Raw genomic sequence first — 24130 nt, 5'->3', positions numbered from 1 at the left:
ATCATCCAAACATCTAGCATAGCTAAACTGAGCAATATGTAGTGGATCTGAATTTTCAATAGAACGTAATTTGGTTTTTTGCACTTATTGGCTTCATTTCTGCAAAGAGCTTGCTTATAGTACATGTTTGTATTCCTTTCCATCCTTAAAAAAGGAAAATGTATTTCCCAAGGAGAAAAGTGGTTACATAAGCTATCTTGTGCTAACTTCCAAGAAGCTTCTTACTAAACTACTATAGATAGAATCTACTAGTCAGAGCAGAAATGGCCGCAAATACAGGTAATCTTTTACTAACTCCAGATGCTCTTTCCATCAGAGTTCCATTTTCATGGTCTTCCTTACCATATTTGACTTTTATATAAAACTATCCAATGTAACCTTTAACTTCACTACATTCTTGGATAAATGGTAAAATAAGTATTTTAAATTGCAGTGGCTGGCTAATGGTGAGAACTGCACAATGCTAAAATTCTATTGTGGCAACAGTTATACAAGAAAGCTCCTTGGGCGAGAAGCCATCTTTGTCCTCTTTGTACACTGCGTAGCACAGTGGAGTGCCACTCTGACTTGGGGTCCTAGGCACTATGATGATATTAGTTTTATTAAAGGTCTGTTATACATTTCTGCCCAAAATGTCCTTTCCAATTTTAATGCAAAATAGATGGCTAAACATGAAGACAAAACACATTTTAAATAGGTTTTTCCTAATTTACTAATAACGGATTAGTACGTTTTGAAAACATTTTTATAATTAACTTGTTTTTGATTCTTGCTTTTTGTATTTCTCTAACTTGAACAAGTTCCAGTGAAGTTGCATCATTAAATCATGCAAAGTCAATATTGTAAAAATTGCAGGGAAATATCTAGTTTAAACTTTATATTTTTGACAATTCTACTTGTTTGGACTTTTTACAAAAGCCTCGTTATCAGCTGTCTAGAAAGGTGTGTCCCTCTAAATCCACTTGATATATTTCATTGTACAACAGTCAGGAAAGTTGTCACCAATATGATGTAAGAAAATGCCCTATTTAAACAAGTGCAGGGAGGTGAGTATACGACTGAGGACCTTGACTCTTAACCTTCATTAATCTCAAGATTTTTAATAAGAGTTGCTACTTCACATGTAAATCTAGCTGCAGGTTATTTTTGATTTACGTTTTTGAAAGCTATAATCCATCTGGCATGAACAAGTACACTGTAGGAAAATGGTCAGTAGCCTTCAGACTCTCCAATCAGATTGTTTTCAAATGACTGCTTAAATGTGTGTATTTTGACCTTTCAGGTGCTGTTAGTGAGTAGTAGTCGGTACCCAGATCAGTGGATTGTACCAGGTGGAGGAATGGAGCCAGAGGAGGAACCAGGAGGTGCTGCAGTCCGAGAGGTTTATGAAGAGGTAAACATAGATTTAACAGTCCCACTCATATTCAGACAGGGATCCTTTTTTTTTTTAAAAGGAACTTCAGCGACTTTTCACAATTTAATTTGCCAAAATTCAAATGATCCACAAACTCCAAAGAATTTATAGCTTATCCTATTTCATAGACTTAATTTGGATTCAAAATGAGATGAGTCATAAAATAAATGATCAGAATATGTTGCTCTGGAAATAGTTATAGTCAATATTTAGATTATATTGAAACCTGGATTTTGCAGATGTTGTAGTAAATTCTTAAATAGTGTGACATTCAAAGAGTAGAAGGGTAGCCTATTTGCCTTTTTTTTCCTGAAGAGTTATAAAGAAGCCTGCAAGATGGTAGTGGGGAAAAAACCCTTTCTGATTATTTTTACCTTAATTTCAGATTTTTCGGTCTTACCTATAAGACGTTATGGACTACTGGAGGACTAGTAGGTCTCTTAAATCAAGTAACGAGACCTGAGTAGTTGGAAGGAAAGGGATTCTTAGTGTGTTCCTCAGTTTTAAAATAATCTGACTCAAACTCCTGACAAAGTATTGAGAAAATATTTTAATAGTTAACCTCTGCCTCTTCATTTGAGGGCTGAGTTTGTTTTAATACTACAAGAAAATCTAATGTTTTGGCATCATGTAGTGTTTGTATACTTGTGTGAGAACACTATATAGGCAGTAGCTTAGTACCTAAAATTTCTGTAAAAGGTTCTGGCAGTGAATATTTTTTGTTGACGTGCACAGCTGCTAAAAACGTTGCACCACAACATTTCTTCAAGATCATATATAGTAAGTTAAACAATTTACAAGTGGCATGTGGTGAACACCAATCGTGGTAATTCTTCAAGAAGAGACTTGATATTTCAACGGTAAAAATAGTGCTTCTGGCTATTATCCATCAATAAAGCAAGACAGGAACAACCCACATTTTTCTTCTAAAGCCAGCTTTAGAGGTCTAAGTTTTGATGAACAAACAGTTCCTTTCAGTAGCTTGACACTTAAAGCAAATGAGGATTTTCTTTAAGTAAACCGCTAATCAAATTTTAAATATTGTTCCTAAGCAAACTAGTTAAAAATACTATCTAAACACAGTTACAGGCTTCATCTGTATCTTTAGTCTGCAGAAATACTTCAAGAATATCATACTTAATTTTTGATAGCTACTTCACAACTAGATTTGCATTGCTAGTTTCTAGCTAAAATAAAGTACATCAATGATCAACTGCAGTAAAGTGAAATGTGTATAATTAAACTTAAAGTGAAAGTGTCATGAACTAATAAATCTCACGACTGGAATATTGGTATAGAGGGTTATAACTTCAGGAAGGACAGTCGGGTTAAAAAAGGTATTGCGTTGCACATAAAAAAAATATGCATTTGTTCTGACCTCCAGAAGGAGGTGACCAGTGAAGTCCCTGGTTGACCATGAAAGGGAAAAATACAGGGATGACGTCCTGGTAAGGGATTTCTGTAGATCCTCAAATCAGGAGGAAATGGAGGAGAGATTTCTAGAACAAATAATAACGTATCCAAAACACAAGGTAATATATCTTACTGAGGAGGAAGGGGGGCAGTTCACAATTCTAAACTGTTCCAAGCTCTCTGTAGACTCACCAAAACATCTCTCCATTGGCTAAACTAGTTTGTTTTTATGCTTTTTTCCGACTATGGTAGCTAGCTTTATTTTAAATGAATACTGAGATTCTAGGGAACACGTTTGAGAGGTACTGGTAACTGTATTGCTGCATATTCATTTTCCTAACCCTTGCTGCGTGTATCTAGTGAACAGAAGTAGAAACTAGCTGGTTTCTTTAGTAAGCTTTCTGCCTGTGTGTGAAAGACTGCAGTCTGCACTGGCATTCTTTCAACCTTTTATTTAAAATCATAAAAGCCACAGATTTAAAATATTTAGGTATTGTAAGCAAATGTTTAATCTGGGCTTCAATTAAATTAATTTACATTTTAAATCACACTCTTATTCCAGGTTTGTTTATTGCTTTTTTTATAATGTAAAACAAGCGTTAAAGGATGGCTTCATCCGCTGACAAAAGCAAGTAACAATCTTTAAGATCCCTTGACACCTTGAGTTTTCTATTGTAGTTTGCATTTAGAGGAAAGAAACTTTGTATGTCCTTGTACAGATAGATATCTATATAATGAGGCATCTGAGTATACTTAAAAAGGAATGCAAAACCTCTTAAACAGCATTTAAAAAAAAATCTGGGTTACGGAAGAGGCCTTGGCAAGCCACTCCAGTAATTAAGGGTTTCACTTAAAGAATGAAGCCTTTGATTAATAAAGTATGGAGGATGGAAATAAAACAGGCTGTGATTGCAAAAGGGAAGGGTCTCCAAAAGTAGTGAAAGATTGGCCAGCTGAAAGGACCAGGCCCTGTCTCTCAGCAAACTTAAATAAGAGTGCCTGAAACAAAGTGAGTCTTGGCATTGTAGAAGATTAAATATAAGGATAGAGATCTGTAATTATATTAGATCTCTATTAGCTGTAAGCACCTGACTCCTCCCCTTCTCCCCCTCCCCCCCATGACCTTCTGCAGAAATTTAACATATTGGTAGTCCCATGTCTGAGAGAACTTTCATAGGGGGATTAATTTAGACTAGGAAACTCACTCCAGCAATTTTTAAATACATGGAAAATAATGAAACACAAGTGGTGGAGGGATACATAAGGGCCTACAAAAACTTCCCCTAAAAAGTGTTCTGCAGTATGTATGATATCTACTGACTGCAATTCTTCATTATTTGCAGCAATTGTGTTTCCTGCAGGAGAAACTCATTGGATTTTACTTTATATGAGCATGCAAAAAAGTGCAAGAATAGTGTCAAAGTAACTTACTGCTTGGTTATTCAGTGTCTTTGGAATATAAATCTGGCAGAGCTTGGATGCCATCTTAATTTCAGCTCACAAAATCAAACTTCAAAGCTTGTAACTGTGTTATAAAATATACAGGAGTTTGCTTCACTAAACTAGATAACTACAGCATGTGTTTTGCTCCACCTAGAGGAAGCAGGAGGTAAGACTGTCAGTATTGTTGCCTGACACTGCAATATATGTATAAATCAGCTGATGGCTTATGACTCCTTGGCCTGAAAGATTACAGGCTAAAACTGAATTTATTTTCCAATTTAGATGCATGTTAAAAGCTACCAATATTTGGGAATGCATAAAATCTGATAAAGCAATGTCTTAAACTAAACACTTTCCTGCATCAGGTATTTCAAAGCAGTGACTTGACAGTCCTATCCTGCATAGGAGTAACAAGCTAACACTATTTGACGCCCAAAACCTGAATAAAGGCTCTAACTTGCTATTGCAACTGTAGAAACAAAATTCTGTTCACCTGCAGGAATAACTACTTTTTAAGTAGTTTATAGCACAGCTGTTTTTTTACAACCAAGACTTTGCCACCAATATGCATATGGTGACAAAAAGAAAACTATATATTGGGCAGCAGTAAAGTGGCTGAAGGGTTGTGATTCAACTGATGGATTAGAGTAAGAGTTCACACTCCAGAAGTGTAGTTCTTACCTTGCCTCCTAGGACAAAGCATAAACTACTTTGATCCTCCCTAACATTTAAATCTTACCTTCATATGCTTGAAACAAAGTGTGGGGGGTGGCAATTAAAAGGGCATGTAAACAAAATCATGTTCTCATATTCCAGGGCATGAAAATATGTGCTTATTTTCATAATTCAAGCAATGCTGTGATTTGAACAAGCAAAGAACTATTTATTCTACAAGGAAAACCACAAACAATTCATCTTAATTCTCAACTTTTCTGTTGTAACTAGTAGACAGCTTCCAACAAAAACTACACTTCTCTTTAGGCAAACTAGAAGAGCCCTGGAGATGGACTATAACAAAAAAAAAAATCGGTAGGTGGTTTCTGACTGCTTATCCTACTTAATCCAGTCCTGGTTAGTTGCTCAAATAGAAGCTCTTTTAAGAGTGGGTTTTACTAGAACCTGCTAGTGTATATTCCTGGCCTTTCCTCAAAACTAGAACGAGGAAATGCTCTTTAATTCGGTTCTTCAAAGAAGCTACCTATAGCTACTTAACACAACCTGTTAAACCACTGTTTGCATAGTAGCTTGACACTTCTTGTTCAGTGGAAATCAAGAAATCAAATAGAATGCCACCTAATGTTTATCTTGAGAGAAGCCTGTTCACTTATCTTCAGGAGCATATTGTCTGTTTAGGATTTAATAGAAGCTTACCCAATAAGCATAAAGGTATTCAATATTGATCAGTCCAACTTGTAGTATTGCTTATGCAGAACATCCTTAACTGAAGCCTGGTGCTGGATGCCAGTGATATATTACAAAGTACCACTGACTGGGCCCTTTAGATGAATCGTTTCCCCTTTCTCTTAATGTTGAAGAGTTGCCATAAAATTGTCCTAAGTAACATGTCAACAGCTTTTGTGCTGACATGCTTGTTCCCAGCTCTGATTTACCTTGGTTGATCCAGAAAAGAAAGCCAAAATGAATTCATGAGTTTGAGTTGGGTATCAGTCTGTTGGCTCACTAACTAGTGGACTGGTCTCAGTTGCTTCAGCAGTTGATGCATATAGATCAGGTAACCTTGTCAGGAGGGAATTTATGATCTTTCATAGCAGAGATGCTCAAGCCTTCTCTACTCCAGGTTTGCTGGCATAGTTATGTCTGGGGGGGAGGGAGGGGGAAACCCCTAATAATGAAAGTCCTAGTATAAAAGCAGCATATCAGCAAAAAGGTCATTTGGCTGAGAGTCTATTTTGTTTAGGGGAAGGTGAACTGGTGTAAGTGACACCAGCAAACCCTTCCTACTGTAGACAAGGCCTTAAGCTTATTTGAAAATCCCAGCCCGAAGTCTCATCTTCTGAAGCATCTTATAATTTAGTAAGTGTCTGAGTATTTGGAAAGAGCCTTTTGAATATGGCTCTGTAGCCTATATTTGACTCCTTTCTGTTTTACATGAAATCCTGAAATTCATACTAAAATACACTTCTAAGCTGTTTTTCATTAAATAGTTCTCTAGGATTCTTGTATAGCTTGGATTTGGGAATAGCTGAATGAACAAACCACGATCCTGCAAGTAAAATTATATATTTGAACAGCTCACGTATTAGCTAAAGGAACACTTAAATACTTGGTGTTGCTCACTGTTCATACTGAAATATCAAGGAGATCATGACAAACACTGCTTTTAGTCATGAAATATTTGCTATGAACTAGCATTTAAAAAAAGTAGAGGCACAAATTAATGACTAAATATTTATGCATGAAAAAGGTCAAGTGATTGTCCATACAGACTACACTGTGGTTGTGCATGCACCCTCATACGTGCAAAATCAGATTATTTTGAATAGTGTCCATTGGGACCATGCAGGAGCTTTTGCAGCCACCTTAGCTGACAGTATAGTTAGACCTTTTTATCTGTGAACTATTAGAATAAGTTAGTTTAGACCATTTGTAAAGTTTTTATTGTAGTTAGTGAGGTTCAAGGTATAGATGGGTTTTCTTACCACCTCCACCTTCTGTGCAAGGGCTCGACTCCCTGCACATAGGTATAAATGGGCAAAAGCAAGTCTACAGGATTTAAAATAGGCACTGCTGTATTGTGAGGTGCATAACAATGACACACTTGAGGTGCCTCATGCTTGGGAGGGGGACATGTGCTGAGCACTGTTCAGTGTGCAGAACTTCAGAGCACACCCTGAGGGCAAGAAAAGTCAGATGGAAACTTCATTTCTTAAACATTCATGCAAGCATCTGATTCCAGTAAGCAACCGAAGAGGCCACCTCCCTATCTCACTCATTTGTCCAGTGAGTCATGATGTCACCCCAAATATGAGGCACACCCAGAAACCTTGCTCCTATGCTCTGATTTTCCCCAGGAGAGGGGAGGTAAAGAGCACCCCTCCAAGGATCAGGGAAGGACCTAGCTTTCCTTTCTCAGCCAGAAGACACAGCCCCTCCTAAAGCTCCCATGTGTCAGGGCTTCAGGGCTGAGTCTTGCCTAAGCTCCAAGGCAAAATTTGTACAAAAGATGGTAGCTTTCCACAACAAGCACCACACTGCTACTGGTACCATTCAGGTGGCCGATCCTACACTAGCTCTGGGTGGTGCTGTGCTGATGAATGCAGTGCTGAAGAAAACTTTGGCATTGACCACTCAAGAGCTGGCAGTGTGTTTGGTACCAACAGTCTTATCTGCACTGACAGTTCTACACACCAGCAGACTTAGCTGTAGGAACAGTGCCAGAGTCTCCAATCCTGGACAGACTTAGAGGCAATCAGTAGATAGACAGGTCCCTCATGACTGATCAGAACCAGCCATAGATCTGACTGAGAACAAGACACCTGAATGGCATGCCCCGCTTATGGAGGAGGATTTTGCCACCTTTGCCTCCCAGGGAGCACAGCAGACAATCCTCATTGAAATATGACCCATCTCCACTGAGGATAGCACAGTGAGACATGGCTACACAATGGAGGAAGGAATCCCATCATTTTTCAGAGTTCAGAAGGGCACCATCAAGCTGGTCTACACGTCCCCACTCCCACAGTGCTCCTATCAACATTGGCTCTATTGGGGCCCCTTGAAATGTCAAACCATATGTCATAAAGCAGGCTTCCAAAATAAACAGATAAGTACTTTGATATTTGGGTATCTTTTAATACCCTTAAGTACACTCACCTGCAAGAAAAGTGTACCTATCTAATTTCTTTGAATATTTGGTAGACATGCCTGGTCTATTAAATGTGTATAGGTAGAGATTTCACTTAAGTGATTTTATTAAATTGACGTGTCGTTATGCTTGAGAGGTCATCTAGTCCAGTCCCCTGCACTCAAGGCAGGACTAGGTATTATCTAGACCATCCGTGACAGGTATTTGTCCAACCTGCTCTTAAAAATCCCCGATGATGGAGATTCCACAACCTCCTTAGGCAATTTATTCCAGTGTTTAACCACTCTGACAGTTAAGTTTTTCCTAATGTCCAACCTAAACTGCCATTGCTCCAATTTAAGCCCATTGCTTCTTGTCCTATCCTCAGAGGTTAAGAAGAACAATTTTTCTCCCTCCTCCTTGTAACAACCTTTTATGTACTTGAAAACTTATCCCGTCCCCTCTGTCTTCTCTGCTCCAGACTAAACAAACCCAATTTTTTTCAATCTTCCCTCATAAGTCATGTTTTCTAGACCTTTAATCATTTTTGTTGCTCTTCTCTGGATTTTCTCCAACTTGTCCACATCTTTCCTGAAATGTGGCGCCCAGAACTGCACACAATACTCCAGTTGAGGCCTAATCAGAGTAGAGGGGAAGAATTACTTCCCATGTCTTGCTTACAATACTCCTGCTAATACATCCCAGAATGATGTTTGCTTTTTTTGCAAAAGTATTACACTGGTAACTCCTATTTAGCTTGTGATCCACTGTGACCCCCAGATCCCTTTCCACAGTACTCCTTCCTAGGCAGTCATTTCCCATATGGTAACACCTTGTCAAATAGAAGGCTCTGATGATTATTCTGTATAATGTTTCTTTAAAACAAAAGCTATAATGAGGTTTCTTAAAGGACTGACCCATGTCTTTCAACCAGTTGGATTCCCCTGTTCGGTAGGATCTCTGTCACACTAGCTGTCCCTTTGAGCCCATGGCTACCTCTCCATGAAGACTACCTTCGTAATGCGCTGTTGAACAGAAGAATAGGAGATCCGGGCTCTTAGGTGGAGGGCTCCTTCTTAAACAAGTAAAGGTTGCAGTGAGGTAGTATCTGAAATTCCTGCCTATGAATGTATCAGACTTTCATATTCATCCTGTTCTGCCAGTTTCTCTTCCCAAACAATGTTCTTCACTGAAAGCTTCTTGTGCTCGATGTGGTTAGAGCATTGTCCTTTTGCCTACCTAGGATCTTGCCAAAGCTATTTGTCACATTTGCAGAAGATGAGGACAAACTCCTAGCCATGCAGATGCTGTCAAAATGGGTTTTGGACTGCACAAGTGCCTGCTGTCTAAGAAATTCCCTTGGACACATTAAGTCTGATTCGACTCAAGCCCAGGTGACTACTGCTGCCACCTTGAACAATGTCCCCTTGACTGACTGAAATTTATAGGGCATCAACTTGGAGTTCACTCCACTCCACGCTTCTACCACCCTACGTCCATACCTTGGTGCAGGCCTCTGGATCAGATGCAAGCTTCAGAAGGGTGGTCCTCCAATCTATAGGTAGGACTCTGTCCTCACAGTATCCTGTTCCTGGAGGTGGGTAAATCACTCAAAAGAACAAGTTATTTACCTTACAGTAACTCTTATTCTTTAAGATGTGTTGACCATACAAATTCCATGACCCATCCTCTCTCCCTGCTAACTTGGGATTCTTCATTGGCAAAAGAACTGAGGTGTTGAGGCTTCCCCACCCCTTATACCCTCAGCACTGGGGGTCATGAGGGTATCCAGGGCCCAAGCACTGCTCCAAGACATTGCTATTCAAAAGAATCCAATCTTGGGTGCACATGGTGCATGTGCACCCAGAGTGCAATCTGTGTGGACAACTCAGAACCATGGTAACTGTAAGGTAAACAACCATTCTTTTCTAACCTTTGGGTAAGTGAGTTTTGTAAATACCCTGAAACTTCAAATCTAGGCACATTCTGCCAAAGACTTCCTTTGTTTACTAAACATTCCAGGAGTAAACACTAAACTATTCTAAAACTCTTAAGATTGTCTTGAGTAAGAACTTTTAATGAGTTTAAAATCTCTCCCCTTGTTAAGAGATGGGGAGGAGGGGAAAACTTCTATTTCTACTACAGAAGAGTGCCAGATATAAAATTGAATCATTTCACTCCTGTCTTTAAACTGGCATTTTGATCAAAACAAGCTCTTTAAGAAACATAAGTGACTTATTTTTGTGAGAACTTGACTGTCATGGGTGCCACAATAGTTTTAAGGGACAGGGTTCTGATATTAAAAAAAAAAGTCGGTGGAATTGGGACTGGAACAATATAACTTGCGGAACACATTTACAAGGCTTTATGCTAGCTAATGGATAAGCATTCAGTAATGAGCAAATCTGGTGACACAGCTGACCCTTTTAAGATCAGCATAGGGCTTCCTTCACCCTAAAAGTGCTGCCCAGCCACCTTGATCTTCTGCTAGTGGTTGGATATTCTAGTCCCCGCTACTATGTTTGCAGCAGCATCTGCAGAGAACTTTTTTTAACAATTTTAACAGGGCTCCAGGTAGTTCTTTGTAAAGTTCTGGCCACTTATAAAAGCTGCTGGAAACATCTGCTCCTTTGAAACTAGCCATCTCTGAAGACAACCACTTGGGAATCACTAAACTAAGATAAACTTCAAATTCCTGATATCAACTCAGTTCAAAAGTTTGAAATTTATTTCTACAATATATTTAATTCTTGGACATAATTTCAAATTAAGATTTTTATAATGCCACCTCTAATTGAAACTGAATCACTTTTTGAAGGGATTTTCTTTCATAAGGGCCATTTTGTAGAAAACCTCTAGTAAAAAGCCAGACAAACCAGAATGCTGACTGCCTGGGCGTTGGGAGACTTTCTTGTTCACAACTTAAATCTAAAAGCAAACTAAGTTCTTAAATGTGATTCAGTAATTATTTCTGAGATTATGAAAACAGGACAAGTAATTTATGTAGATGTTGCAACAATACATCCTGTGTACACAGTATTCAAGCAACAGCTCTTAGTCCCTGAAACCCAATGTCACGACTAGTAAGATGAAAGCTAGCCTGCTTGACAGCATGTCAGGGGCTTCTTACCTAATAGTATCTCAAAACTGAAAGCATGTGGATTGCCTTTCTGTATAATTTAATCTAATTTCTTTGTAAAGAATTCAAATTTTCACAAATAGGTGGCTTAAATGGGCAAAAAAGCAGGAAACTCTAAACTGCCCTATGTTTCTCATCTAGTTTTAGGAGACTTTTATATACTTACACACTACAATATTTAAGCAGAAAATCTTAGACTAGGACAACTGTCAATTTAAGAAACCAGGTATACTTAATACCATAGGGAGTAAAACTTAAGAAACATTAAGTTGCTGTTGTGTAGTAGCAGCTTTCAAAACAGCAGCACCACCTGTCAGAGGCAAAAGCACAGACCATACTGTCCCTACGAAGACTGCCATCAGCACGGAAATCCTCTGTACCAACAACTTTTAAACAACCCTTGTCAGACTGTCCATGTTAAGTAAGGTTGCCAATTGCCTCAGTACAGACAAATCAACCCTGACAAACTGATCACCACAGCACTGCAGGAGTTTCATTTTTCCAGGGACCTGGTGGTATGAGATCCCAGTAGTCCCCTCTACTCGGTACCAGTACCAAGTGCATCTCAAATCCCGGAATCAACAGCGGCACCAAGGCATTCACTTCCACTCTCCTGATCAGCTCCATGAATATCCAGCAGATCCTCAGATAGGATGTCCTCCTGGTTACTTTCTCTGTATTCTCACCATGGTTCCGCTGTCTACCAGTTGGGGACTTCCCAGATATACCCTCGCTCTGAGCCTCCACTCCTGTGGTATAACCAGCCAAGAGTTCCACCACCCCAGGGGCCATATTGGGATCCGTGGGCAGTCTACAGGCACCATACTTCCTATGTATCTATTGTCACCAACTCTGAGTCTGAGACACTGTCTTTTCTGAGGCTCTGAATACAGAGCCTCAGAACCTTGAGGAAACTTTTGAGGAACAGGAGACCAGACTAACAGAGGAGGCCACACCACAAACAAATCTCCATCCTAATCCCCAGATGTGGTGATGCCCCCTCAACTATCCATGGCAAACTATTTCAGACTCTTTCAGGATTTCACAAAGAGGGTGACAGACACTGCAGATCCCTCTCCCGGAGGTGAAGGACACCTGCCATAAGTTGTTGGACATACTGCACCATCCTCGAGGATTACCCTCCCAGTTAACTCGGTGCTTTTGGGTCCAGCTGAGGTAAGATGGCAAACACCAGCCTCAGTCACACCAACATGAAAATGGGCTGACTAAAAACTACATACATGCCCATGGATACAGAATTATTTTTTTCACACCCTTCATGTAATTTCATCATTGTGCATGCAGTGAATTCCCATGGCCACCAACATCACACAAAATACCCCCCATAAGATAGGGACTGGAAAAGACTTTACTACTTTGAAAGGCAGGCATACTTCTCAATAACCTTGTGCTTCAGAATCACAAATTACCAGGCCTTGGTGGCAAAATGTGACCACATGAATTATGCCAAACTTAATGCTTTTATTGACCACCTGCCAGGAGCACAATGAGAACAGTTTTAGGCCATCATTCATGAAGGGCAGTTAGTGGAGAGAACAGCACTCCAGACTGCACTAGATGCTGCGGATACAGCGGCCAGCTATGCATCACACCTTTCAGAGCTGCCAAAGAAGGTATAGACAACATTTGAGGGCTCCAAATTGTTTGCAGATAAGAGTGACGCATCACTCCATCCTCTCAAAGACTCCAGGGCCACACTGAAATACTTGAGGATCTACATACTGGGACAGAAAAGAAAATTTAGTCCTCTGTCTTCTGACAAATCATGGCTGCCCCAGTACCTGCTGCAGCACTACTGTGAGCCACAACAAAAGTCTACAGTTGAGAGATGAAAAAAGTCAGCCTCTCAATCCTCAACATCTCAGCCTTTCACCTTAAAATACCAATTTTGGTGCTCTGATCAAGGCCCTGAGAGACCACTCCCTAAAACAGCTGCAACTCTCAAACCATTTGCATCCCTTTGGATGCTGCCTTGCTCTGTTCCTCCAAACTGGGAAAACTACTGACTGACTGGGTCTTGGAGACTATCTCCAATGGATTCTCTGTCCATTTCACCACCTCCTCTCCCCATCCCTCTTCAGGGACCCCTCTCAAGAGTGACTGTTAAGATGAGAAATAGGTTACCTGGGAGCCATAGAAGCCATTCCGGTATACCTCCAAGGCAACGGCTTTTATTCCCAGTGTATCCTGATTTCCCAAGAAAAGAGATTGAAGACCAATACTAGACCTCATAGCACTGAACAAATATGTGAAGGCACAAAAATTCATGATGGTCACGCTAGCCACGAGAGAGGTTTTTTGTTTGTTTTTTTAAATTTCTAGAACAAGGAGATTTGGTTCTTGCTGTCTACCTCCAGGATTCCTATTTCCACATACCCGTTTAACCACTCAAAAGACTATTCCTGAGGTTTACCCTAGGTCAGGACCATTACCAGTACAGAGTACTTCCTTTTGGCCTTTCATCAGCTTCCAGAGTATCTTCGAAGGTCCTCTCCATAGTAGCAGCTCATCTACGCACCCTGGGAATGATGATTTACCCATACTTAGGCAACTAAGGATGTATTCACAAGGTTGGGTCTACAAATCAGTGACCAAAAATCAACCTTAACTTCAGTACAATGCTTGGAGTTTATAGGGGGCCAATCTCTCCCAACACCAATTTCACAGCCTGGCCACTCTGAGACAGTTCAGGCCAGCCCACAAATGTCAGATAGACATTGCCTTCAGCTTCTTGGGCATGTGGTGGCAGGCATGTTTGTAATATCTCATGCCAGACTACACATGAGGTGCCTACAGACATGACTCAATCTGTCCTACAGACCAGACACAGATTAGACAAACCTCTGTCAATGCCCTCCAGGGTCACGCTCCCTGGAGTGGTGGAAAGATCCAACAAATGTCTGTACAAGAGTCTTATTCACGCACTGTCCCCCCCAACATACACAGACACACACTCTGCTTCTGACTAAGGACACATTCCTAAGAGGCTGGGGAGCACATCTGAACAATCTCAAGACTCGGGGCAAGTGGTCTCCTGTGGAGGCGACTCTCCATATTATCCTACTCAAATTCAGTGGTCAAATGTGTGTGCTCACTTTCTCCCACTGATCAGGGACACGCACACAAAAAACCATGACAGACAACAGCATGCATGTACTCAAACCACCAAGGGGACGCCAAGTCATCCCCATTGTGCACAGAAGCGCTAAAGCTATGGAATTGGTGCATTTGCCACAATGTTTTGATGTCAGTGACTTACCTACTGGGAGTACAGAATACAACAGCAGACAGTCTGTTGCAAGTTCTCACATGACCACAAGTGGGAAATGAACCCAACAGTACTCCACAGCATATTCTATCAATGGAGGACCCCAACGATACTTATTCACTGCTTATCTGAACAGGAAATGCCCACTCTATTGCTCCATAGCTGGACTGAGAAAACATTTGTTAGGAGACTGTCTCCCATGGGACAAGGGCCTCCTATACTCCTTTCCCCATTCCCTCTGCTGCAGAAGGTCCTGATAAAAAATAAAGAGAAAAAGCAAACATTATACTGATCGCTTCTACCTGGCTGAGACAGATGTGGTACCTGTACCTGTCACAGCTTGTGATGTGTCCATCAATCCTTCAACCCACTCCTTAACGCCTCTCACAGGACAAACTCTCCATCCAACCTGCAGATACTCTGGCTCAAGGCTTGGCTCCTTCATGATTCCAGCACAGAGCTACTGCTCTGAGGAGGTACAGGAAATGCTACTAAACAGTAGAAAATTAGCTACCCAACTCACTTATCTGCAAAAGTGGGCAAGATTTCAGGTTGGTGTGATTCCGAACAAATCACTGACTGACATCTTCCGTCCTCCCCGTGATGTTGGACTGCATACTAGATCTCAAGAGGACAGAGCTATCTCTGTTTGCTCAAAGTAAACCTTGCAGCCATAATGGCTTTCCATCAACAGATAGAGGGAGACTCTATTTTCACTCACCCAGCTACAAATAGATTCCTCCCCATTTTTCCAAACCAGACACCCTGTTCCAACATGGGATCTAAATCTAGTTTTAAAAAGCCTAACTAGACTGCCCTTTGAACCTGTGGCCACCTGCTTGATTACCTACCTGTCCATGAAGATGGCATTCCTAAGGGCTATCACCTCAGCAAGGAGAATAGGGGAGATTGCGGCACTAATGGCACACCCCACCCCTCCTTCATGGTATTCTTTAAAGACTAGGTCACTCTTTGGCCATATTCAAAGTTCATCCCCAAGATGTCCTCATCTTTTCACATAAACCAACTCATTCACCTCCCCACCTTTGACCCAAAGCCTCACCATGACAACAGGGAGGCTATACTACATACACTCAACATTAGGAGGACCGTGGCCTTTTATTTTGACAGGGCGAGGGCCTTTAGGAAATCACCGAAGCTCTTCCTCTCTATTGCAGAAAGGTCAAAAGGCTCTGCGATATCAGCTCAGAAATTCTCCAAATGGGTCTTGAACTGTATTAACCATTGCTGTCATGCTTGCGATAGGTTATCTCCATCTGGAATCCATACACATTCCATGAGATCAGTTTCCACATACATCACCTTCCTCAGGAATATTCCTAACTCATAAATTTGCAAGGCAGCAACTTGGGCATCTGCTCATATCTGCAGAACACTATGCGATTGCTGGAGACTCTGCTTCCAATGCTATCTTCGACTCCACAGTGGTGTCATCCATAAAAGACTCGACTCTGAAGCCGCAGCCTCCCATCAGAGATACTGCTTGGGAGTCACCTACAGTGGAGCACCGATACGGACTCTACTCCAAGAAGAGGAAGTTATTCATCTTGTACAGCAACAAAGGCTCTTTGAGATTTGTTCCTATGGGTGCTCCAAAACCCACCCTCCTCCCCTCTACTTCAGAGTTCTCAATGGAGACTTTGCAGCAGAGAGGGAACTAAGGGTGGCTTACCTGTGCAGCGCTACTTAGCCTCAACACAAGGGAGGGAGAGCATATGTGTGGGCCAAACAGACACTGCTACCAAAGATCTCCGATCAGTAGTGCAGGGATTCAGACACACCTAAAGTGGAGCAACCATAGGGACACACTCACCTTGCGTAATGATGGTTCTTTGAGATTAACTTTCCTCTTCTCAGGCTCAAAAACCGGGTACTAAGTCTCCTTTCCTGTCTTATGGTGGAGCCAAAACCTTTTATCTTCAAGTCCTGTTAGTCTGACACATTGTGTGTGTGTCTGTTCTCTTCTCTCTCCTCCACCCACCACCCCGCTCCTGGGAAAGAATATTCTAGATTGCTGCTTAGTGTCAGTCCCCAGTTAGGACCTGCTGGCCTTAGAGCTTTAAATAGACTTGCTCCAAGAACTAGACACCAAAGATGGCGTTGGACTCAGGAAGGGATGACCTGCCAGCTGATGTTGCTCCAGTTTGAGACAGGAAAAACAGAAGCTATCTACTTTCTCTGAATAATTTGTTTTATATACTTTTGTCACATCCTTTCTTACTCATTTCCTAAGGTAAATAATCCCAGTTTTTCCCCTTCACTTCATACTGCTTCTTGGAATCCCTCTATTTCTGCAATATTTTTGAAATGAGGTAACCAATACTGCAGGAGTTGCACCACGTGTGTGTATATATAAGGCATTATAAATTCTTACACTCAATCCTATTCCTTATGAATCCTAACACCTTTTTTTTTTTTTTTTTACACTGCACCTAGAACCGAGGTCTTCATTGAGCTGGCTACAGTGACACTTAGGTTCCTTTCCTGTGTTAATTTAGAACCTTCTAAAGAGTATGAGCACTTCAGTTTTTCCCCCTCCAGTGTGCATTATCTTGCATTTATCAACAGTGAATTTAAATGGTCATCCTGTTGCCCATTTGCCCAGTTTGTTAGGTCTCTCTGAAGTTCCTCTATCCTTCCTGGTCCTGACTAATCTAAACTGAGTCATCTGCAAACTTTGCTACCACACAACTTGCTTGAATTTCCAGTTCATATAAATATATTGAACACTGGACCTAGTATGGAACCTGGAGGCACCCTGCTTGTTGTTAACCCTTCATTGGTGAAAACTGATCATTTTAATTCTACTGTCTTGTTTTCTAGCCAATCTTTTACCTATGCCTCAGGACTTGCACAAAAGGCTACTAAAAATCGGGGCCTTTTTGGAAGTCTACATTTGTTAACCAGTTCTCCCATATCCATTACTTTACTGACATGATCAAAGAATTCTAAGATTGGTGAGACATGATTTTCCTTTGTAGAAACCATACTGATTAGATCAGGTGCATCATGATCTCCTAGGTGTTGAACTAATTAAAAATAGGAAAAATCCTATTTGCCAGGAACAGGTGTAAGACTTACTGATCTGTAATTCCCTGGATCAGCTCTAAAGCCTTTTTCCAGACTTTCCAATATAAAATGCAGCTCTCCTATAATATAGACTAAGTCATTTGCAGACTTAACCCTGAGTTGCTGGAAGATTTGACTAATACTGCTAAATGATTAAACTAATATGTTATTTTAAAACTTACTACTCTAAGCCAGCAGTTCTCAACCCGCAGCCTAATTAGCACACAGCTGCAGCCCACTTGTTTGCTAAAGGCCGTGGCCGTGCAGGTCCAGGTTACCAGCTGTCCAGTGCCGCAGGGTCCAGGCCGCCCGGCCAGGCAGGGCGGGTCAGGGTCCCTGGCCAGCCCCTCATAGTGGGGCTACCACCAAGCTCACATAATCTGGTTCAGTGTTGGGGCTGCCGTTGGGCCCCCTGACCAGGGCTCCCCTCCTGGCCCCACTTTGCGGAGGGATCTCTGGGTGGGAGGTGCGGGTAGAGGGGAGGAATCTGTGGTTTTCAACCTGTGGCCCAGGTAACATGCACCCCACAATTATAAATAGGTTGAGAACCACTGCTCTAAGCAGTTGAATACTTCGTACCGATTTTAACTGATTTTGTAGAAAAGTCCCTGTGGCTTTTGAGGTAGGGAGGAGCCATACTGGTGTATTTGTAGTGAAGTGCACTAAGCTAACTCTGCCAGACTTCTGGAACCCAATTTAACATGGTCTGTCAGACTAGGGTGCTTTAGAATCAGGACAAAGTTGAAAAGCAAGCAAGCAGAACAAATCAATTTACTTAAAGCTTTTCTGGGTCAGATTAAACATAACCTAACTATATACTAAAAAAGTTGTCAGTAGGGTAGCTTCTGGAATGACACAATTTTCTCAGTTCACTGAACCATTCTATGGAATTCCAATTGCATGACTCTTTTTTTCTGACTTTCTCAAATGACACCCACTGCCTATCATTTTTGTCTTGGTACAGTTACAGAAGAGAATCAACAGGTTTCCTTTATTTGCCTTAACTGTAGCCACACTCTCCATTAACTTTACTTCCAGTAAACTGTCATTTTTACTACAGAATAGCTGGTTCTTTCAGGCTTCGGATTCTAGGAGTGGCAAGACACAACTTCTGGAAAGAAGAAAAAATGAATACTTCTGATCTTGTACAATAAAGTTTAGAATTGACACATGCTAAAAAGGGTATGGTTAAAAATACAAGTCTGTATTTCAGGCAATTTACTAAATTGCCAAGTTTTACTTATACACTAGGAGAGTAGACTGGTCAAATAAGAACGTCTGGGCCGCTGCACCTCAGCAGAACAACCAGAGAAATTCCATCTGAAGTTACAATAGACACAGGGACCTCCAATGAATTACATAGGGTGGTAAATATTCTGAATCTCCGCTGTGTTGTTCAGTGGTATACAAAGGATTATTTAGTAAGTATGCTCAACAGATGGCTCACTGCTGTTTTCGTTGAGGGTATGACTACACGACAAGCCGCTACAGCAGGACAGATGTGGCGCTGCAGCTACGCTGCTGTAGCGTAGACACTCACTACAATGACAGGGTTTTTCTATCACTAGTAAATCCAACCCCTCAAGAGGTGGTAGCTAGGTCAATGTTCTCAGACATCACTGGCTGGACTTCTACTTATGGAATGACTATTGACCTGTTAAAGGGGTTTCTGTTAGTTCTTTAGTTTTAATTTATTACTCAACCTCAGTAAATTATGCCTCTAATACTTTCATTTATTTCATTCTACTCACCTTAGCTCACTGTATCCATTTGGTTTCTTATTAATGTGTAAGCTTACGAGGAACATGGCAAATAAAATAACATTTAGGTTCAGATGCATATGTGAGTTAAGCTATTCTTTGTTCTCTGCACTTTGGTGCTAATATACTCTTGCACACCACCTTACGTCAATAAAATCAGATATGTACCTTCCTATTCCTATTAGGCCCACAAATTATTGAATACGCAAATTTGTTGCACCACAAGCATATTCAGATGCCAGAGAGTTTGGGGTCATTTTGAAGTAATATAATGGTGTCTAGGTAAAATTTCTCTATGAACTAATATTCTACAGTATCTTCTAATAAAACTCTGTAATCCACTTTTATATGGCTTGTAACAACTCCATTACAAAAGCACAAGTCAGACTTCAGCTTTGAACTAAAAAAACTGATATGATAACGCTTTCTTCTTTTTTTTTTTTTTTCCCCCATAGGCTGGAGTAAAGGGAAAACTAGGCAGACTGCTGGGGATATTTGAGGTGAGCTATTTAAAAACAAAACAAAAAAACCCCCACATACCTAACTACAGATGTGTTGACTGCAAGTAGATAGGCTGGTGAAACCGACATCTATGCAGTAGTACCAGATTAGAAGTTCTCGAAGAAAATAAATGTTACTTGTTTTAATCTTCCAAAGTAGATTTAAACATGGTTGGAAAAGGAGGAGGGGAAATGGGCTTGTGCTGTTTTGCTTCTCTAATGTGTAGGGCCTGGAAAGTAGAAAGTCTTCAAGATGTTAGAAATTCTGGTGTTCTTTTCCCTATTTTCTGGGAAGAAATGTATGGATATCTGAAGAACTAATATAGGTTTGACACTTGGAAACCAAAAAAGTGAAACCAGACTGAGCGGGGAGAGGCTTTTTAATTCAGACTAAACATTTTGTTCAAAACCCAACTTTCTAAAATAGCCAAAGATCTTAAGCCCAGAAAAGACCACTAGATTATCTGGTCTGACCACCAGTATATCACGGGTCACTGAACACTACCCAAGCACCTGCACACTAAAGCCCACTGGAATTAAACCAAAGTATTACTGCCGTTGTAAGACTTCTCTGTTGTATGCCACATAGAACAGGAGAGACTGAGGTGAACCAGTGCCTGAAGCCTCTGAAATCAGAGAATGAGACATCCAGGTGATTCTAGCAAGTGACTAGTCCCATGCTGCAGGGAAGGTGGTTGTGTTTTTTTGTTTTGTTTTTGTTTGGGGGGGGGGGGCAGTTAAACCAGAAAAACTAGTCACTGCTGGGGGGGGGGGGGGAATTCCTTCCTGATCCGAATATGGGCATCAGTTAGTTGTTGAGCAAGACCCGAGAGAATGGCTACCACCTTAGACCACTGGTCAATACCATCCAGTGTCCCTTCTCCAGCTGTGGCCATCTCTGGTGCTTCATATGAAAGACCCCCCCCCCCCCCCAAAAAAAAAAAAAAAGTGGGGAAAACTCAGATTCAATACCTAGTCCTTTTAAGGTCTCTGAGAGCTTTCAGTCCATTTCCTTGGTTTTACTTTTGGCTTCAGGCAAGATAAGATTAAACATTCTTAGTATCTTGGAGATTTCATAAATCAATTCTAAAAATCGGGCAAAAAGAGAACGAATTCCTTTTCCCTTCAAGTGTGGGTGACAAAGGGACCCAATCTAGTCCGCTTGAGTTACTTTTTAGCTTCTGGTGGTACAACTGCATCTTCCAGTTTTTGTGGTTTGACAGTCACTATATTATCCTTTTTTTTTTTTTTTAAATGTTTCCCCTGATGCTTTGTGACAGACCCACACAAATGGGGGAACTGATACAAAGTAATGTCAAATGCTCACAAAGAATTGGGGAATAAAACCTCTAATTTTTTCTATAGTTATTTTAAATGTTGATTGCAACAGTAGCAGGCCAGACATTGTTCTTTATTCCTTGAAAAGAGTACTACATCAATAGTTTCAGAGACAAGTGGAGTCGTCTCCTGCTCCACAATCAAAGCAAACCTTGAGTAGATGTGTTAATTATATCTCCCATATAAAAGCCTTTCCAGGTACTTATGAATAAATGGCTTATATTAACAATGCCAAAATAACTAAAATAGTTTATGGTCCAATTTAATACATAATACAATATGCACCTGAAGCGCCACTTAAGTGTGTGGTGGGATCTATTAAATGATGCCAGGCTGTCCTGGAAAAGGAATGCTATACAAAATAAAGTTGAACGCATTGCATTGACTGGCCACTGTATGAAAACTGTTTTATTAGGAGAAGGTGTTACATATAAGCTAACAGATGCTGTCTGGCACAGGAAATTAAGTTATAAGGAAAGGTAGAGGTGAGTTACATCTACTACAAAAGGTTCTAAAGTGATAATTTTACCATTATTTCATGGCTGAAATCTAACACATGCACTTGAACTCATTGCCAGTATGAAAAATAAGTGGTGTGATCTTAAACTAAATTGGAGTAAGTAAAAAGAGATGAAATTCGTCAACAAGAAAATAGTCTCAGTATAGCATTGCTGCTTTAAAGAAAATTAATGTTTAGGATTACAGATTGTTAAAGAATAGATTAAAAATTACAAATCTTATTTTACATAGACCCTGAAAATAGTTCTCAGTTTCCACCTTATTTACCTCCCCAAACTATGCCTCTCAGGGTCTGATTCTCAGATAGTAGCTTAGCTGATGACATAACACACCAGGCAGTGCAGTGAATGTAGCTCTATTTTAGATGGTTATGTCAACTGTTGCACAAGTGTCTGAACTGGAGTCCTAACAAGTGTTTAGAAACCTGTAGCTGCCTCAGAGGAAGACAAAGATAATATACCTGCATACTTCGATATGCTATACCATGCAGAGCAGAAATTCCTTGAGAGAGCTGATAGTAAGCTTGGATGTATAGTACTGATGTTCAGAGTAACTCTTAGCCCAGTTAAACTACAAGTGCTTTTATTTTAATCCGGCTCTTGTCTGTTTTCCATATTGTGCAGCAGTCAGTCCCATAGGCTGATGATACCCTGTTTCAAAATTTCCAGTCATGTGACTGTCAGACTTTATGTTGAACTGTTATGAATCATCAACAGATTAAAAACTAGAAATAAAATTAAAACAAATTCACTTGATTGTCAGATGTTTAGTTTTAAGACATGAGTTAAAAGATATGGCTTCATATACCATCTGAGAGAAAATATGGCTTCAGTGGCTAAATGATGTCTGAGTACTCGCATTCCTAATTTTTTCTTTCCACTTTGAAAACCCAGATGGCTTGAAATTTTCTTCCTCCCTTGGATTGTAAATGGCAGTCCTAGTAGAGACATACTATTTTTTATGTGGTGGTATGAAATACATCAAGGATAGGCACTCAGAGTACAAAAGTTCTGAATCAAATATTAGGTGGAGTTTATCTAGAGCAGCAATCTGCCAGTGAACAGACTAAAAAAAAAAGCATTTTATCCTACTCACAGGCTGAACGACAAACTTTGAATCAGCTAAAACATAAATGGCCCAGGGATACACTTCCATCTTTGGAAATGGCAAAAATCTGTCTCCCATACTTAAAATACCTCTTCCACATTCCATGTCAAATGACACCAACAGAAGTTGGTCCAGTAAAAGCTGCTACCTCACCCACCTTGTTTCTCTAACATCTTTAACAGTATAATACTCTTACCCCTTGAGGAGGATACTGTGGAACTGATGGATTGATGCCCAAGTCATGTAGAGCGAGGCAGTGAGATTACTGCATCTGCCATATCTACTTTAGCTGTAGGTTTCCAGAAACCAATAAAATGTTGGAGGTCAGCCTCATTGGTGAATATTTTCTCCAAGTTCAGCCACTGTTCATGTGAGTGTCGCCATAGTATCCAAATATTTCAGAGGTAAACTAGATATGCATGAGATCCCTAATAGGTAGACTTTTTGGAAGCTTCTGTGCTGTTTTCTTCCTAAACTTGTATAGGTTATATACACAAACTATATCATTTTGGTACAAAATCTTACTCAGGATTTGTGGCATGCTCTAAAGGTGGTCAGATTTGGATTAGCCTAATTGCAGGCAGCCTATTCCTGTGGATCCCCCCTCAATGGAGAACACCCAAGATTTTTTTTTTTTGGTACCTCTATTCTTTGGTTGCTTCCACTTTATTGCTCAGATTGTTTCATAGTGTAGCCCTTGCATTTCTTTTAGGCTGCATCTAACACTATAGGACTCCTAGGCCTGGCTACACTGCCGCTTAAGTTGATGTAAGTTATGTCGCTCAGGGATATGAAAAAATCACCCCCTCAAGCAATGTAGCTTACATCGACCTAGCGCGGTGTCTGCACTGCGCTATGTCAGCAGGAGATTTTCGAGGAGGTGGAGCACTGAAGTCAACAGGAAAGCACTCTGCCATGAACTTATCACATCTTCACGAAACCTCCTAAATCGGTGCTGCCGCATCGATCGCAGCGGTACCAATTTAGCATGCAGATCTAGGTAACACAGCTGTACCATGTCTGTCTAGTTACTCATCCCTTATTTGGCTTGTCAGCTGGAGGCATGGCCACACCTTAAACAGCTTCACTCCCCCTAGGTAACTGACTTCAGTTTTAGGGCACATTGGATGGAGCTCCTTACCAGCTAATATAGTTAACTTTTTAAATAGAAGGCAGTTTGTGATGCCTCATCTCTAAAGCAAAGCTAGAAGGTAAGGAACTAGCCACTAAGTACAACCTCTTTTAGGAGAAGGGTTTAAAGCTAGGAGTTAAGCGACATATTTGAATAGTTTGTTAGGTTGTTTTTGGGCAGG

The 24130-nt window shown here is 40.6% G+C and overlaps 1 protein-coding gene across 2 annotated transcripts in view; it reads left to right on the top strand.

Annotated features, from left to right (window-relative positions):
• NUDT4 (nudix hydrolase 4) overlaps positions 1-24130 on the top strand; it is a 53469-nt gene that overhangs the window by 19956 nt on the left and 9383 nt on the right. For both annotated transcript variants that reach the window (XM_074941911.1, XM_074941910.1), the window contains exons 2-3: positions 1283-1393; positions 19809-19853. In XM_074941911.1, the coding sequence (XP_074798012.1) occupies positions 1283-1393; positions 19809-19853 (156 nt within the window). The remainder of the gene's footprint in view (positions 1-1282; positions 1394-19808; positions 19854-24130) is intronic.

This window comes from Natator depressus, chromosome 1, assembly GCF_965152275.1.
Source record: "Natator depressus isolate rNatDep1 chromosome 1, rNatDep2.hap1, whole genome shotgun sequence".
Lineage (NCBI taxonomy): Eukaryota > Metazoa > Chordata > Testudines > Cheloniidae > Natator > Natator depressus.
This window is presented reverse-complemented; position numbering and strand designations above follow the sequence as displayed.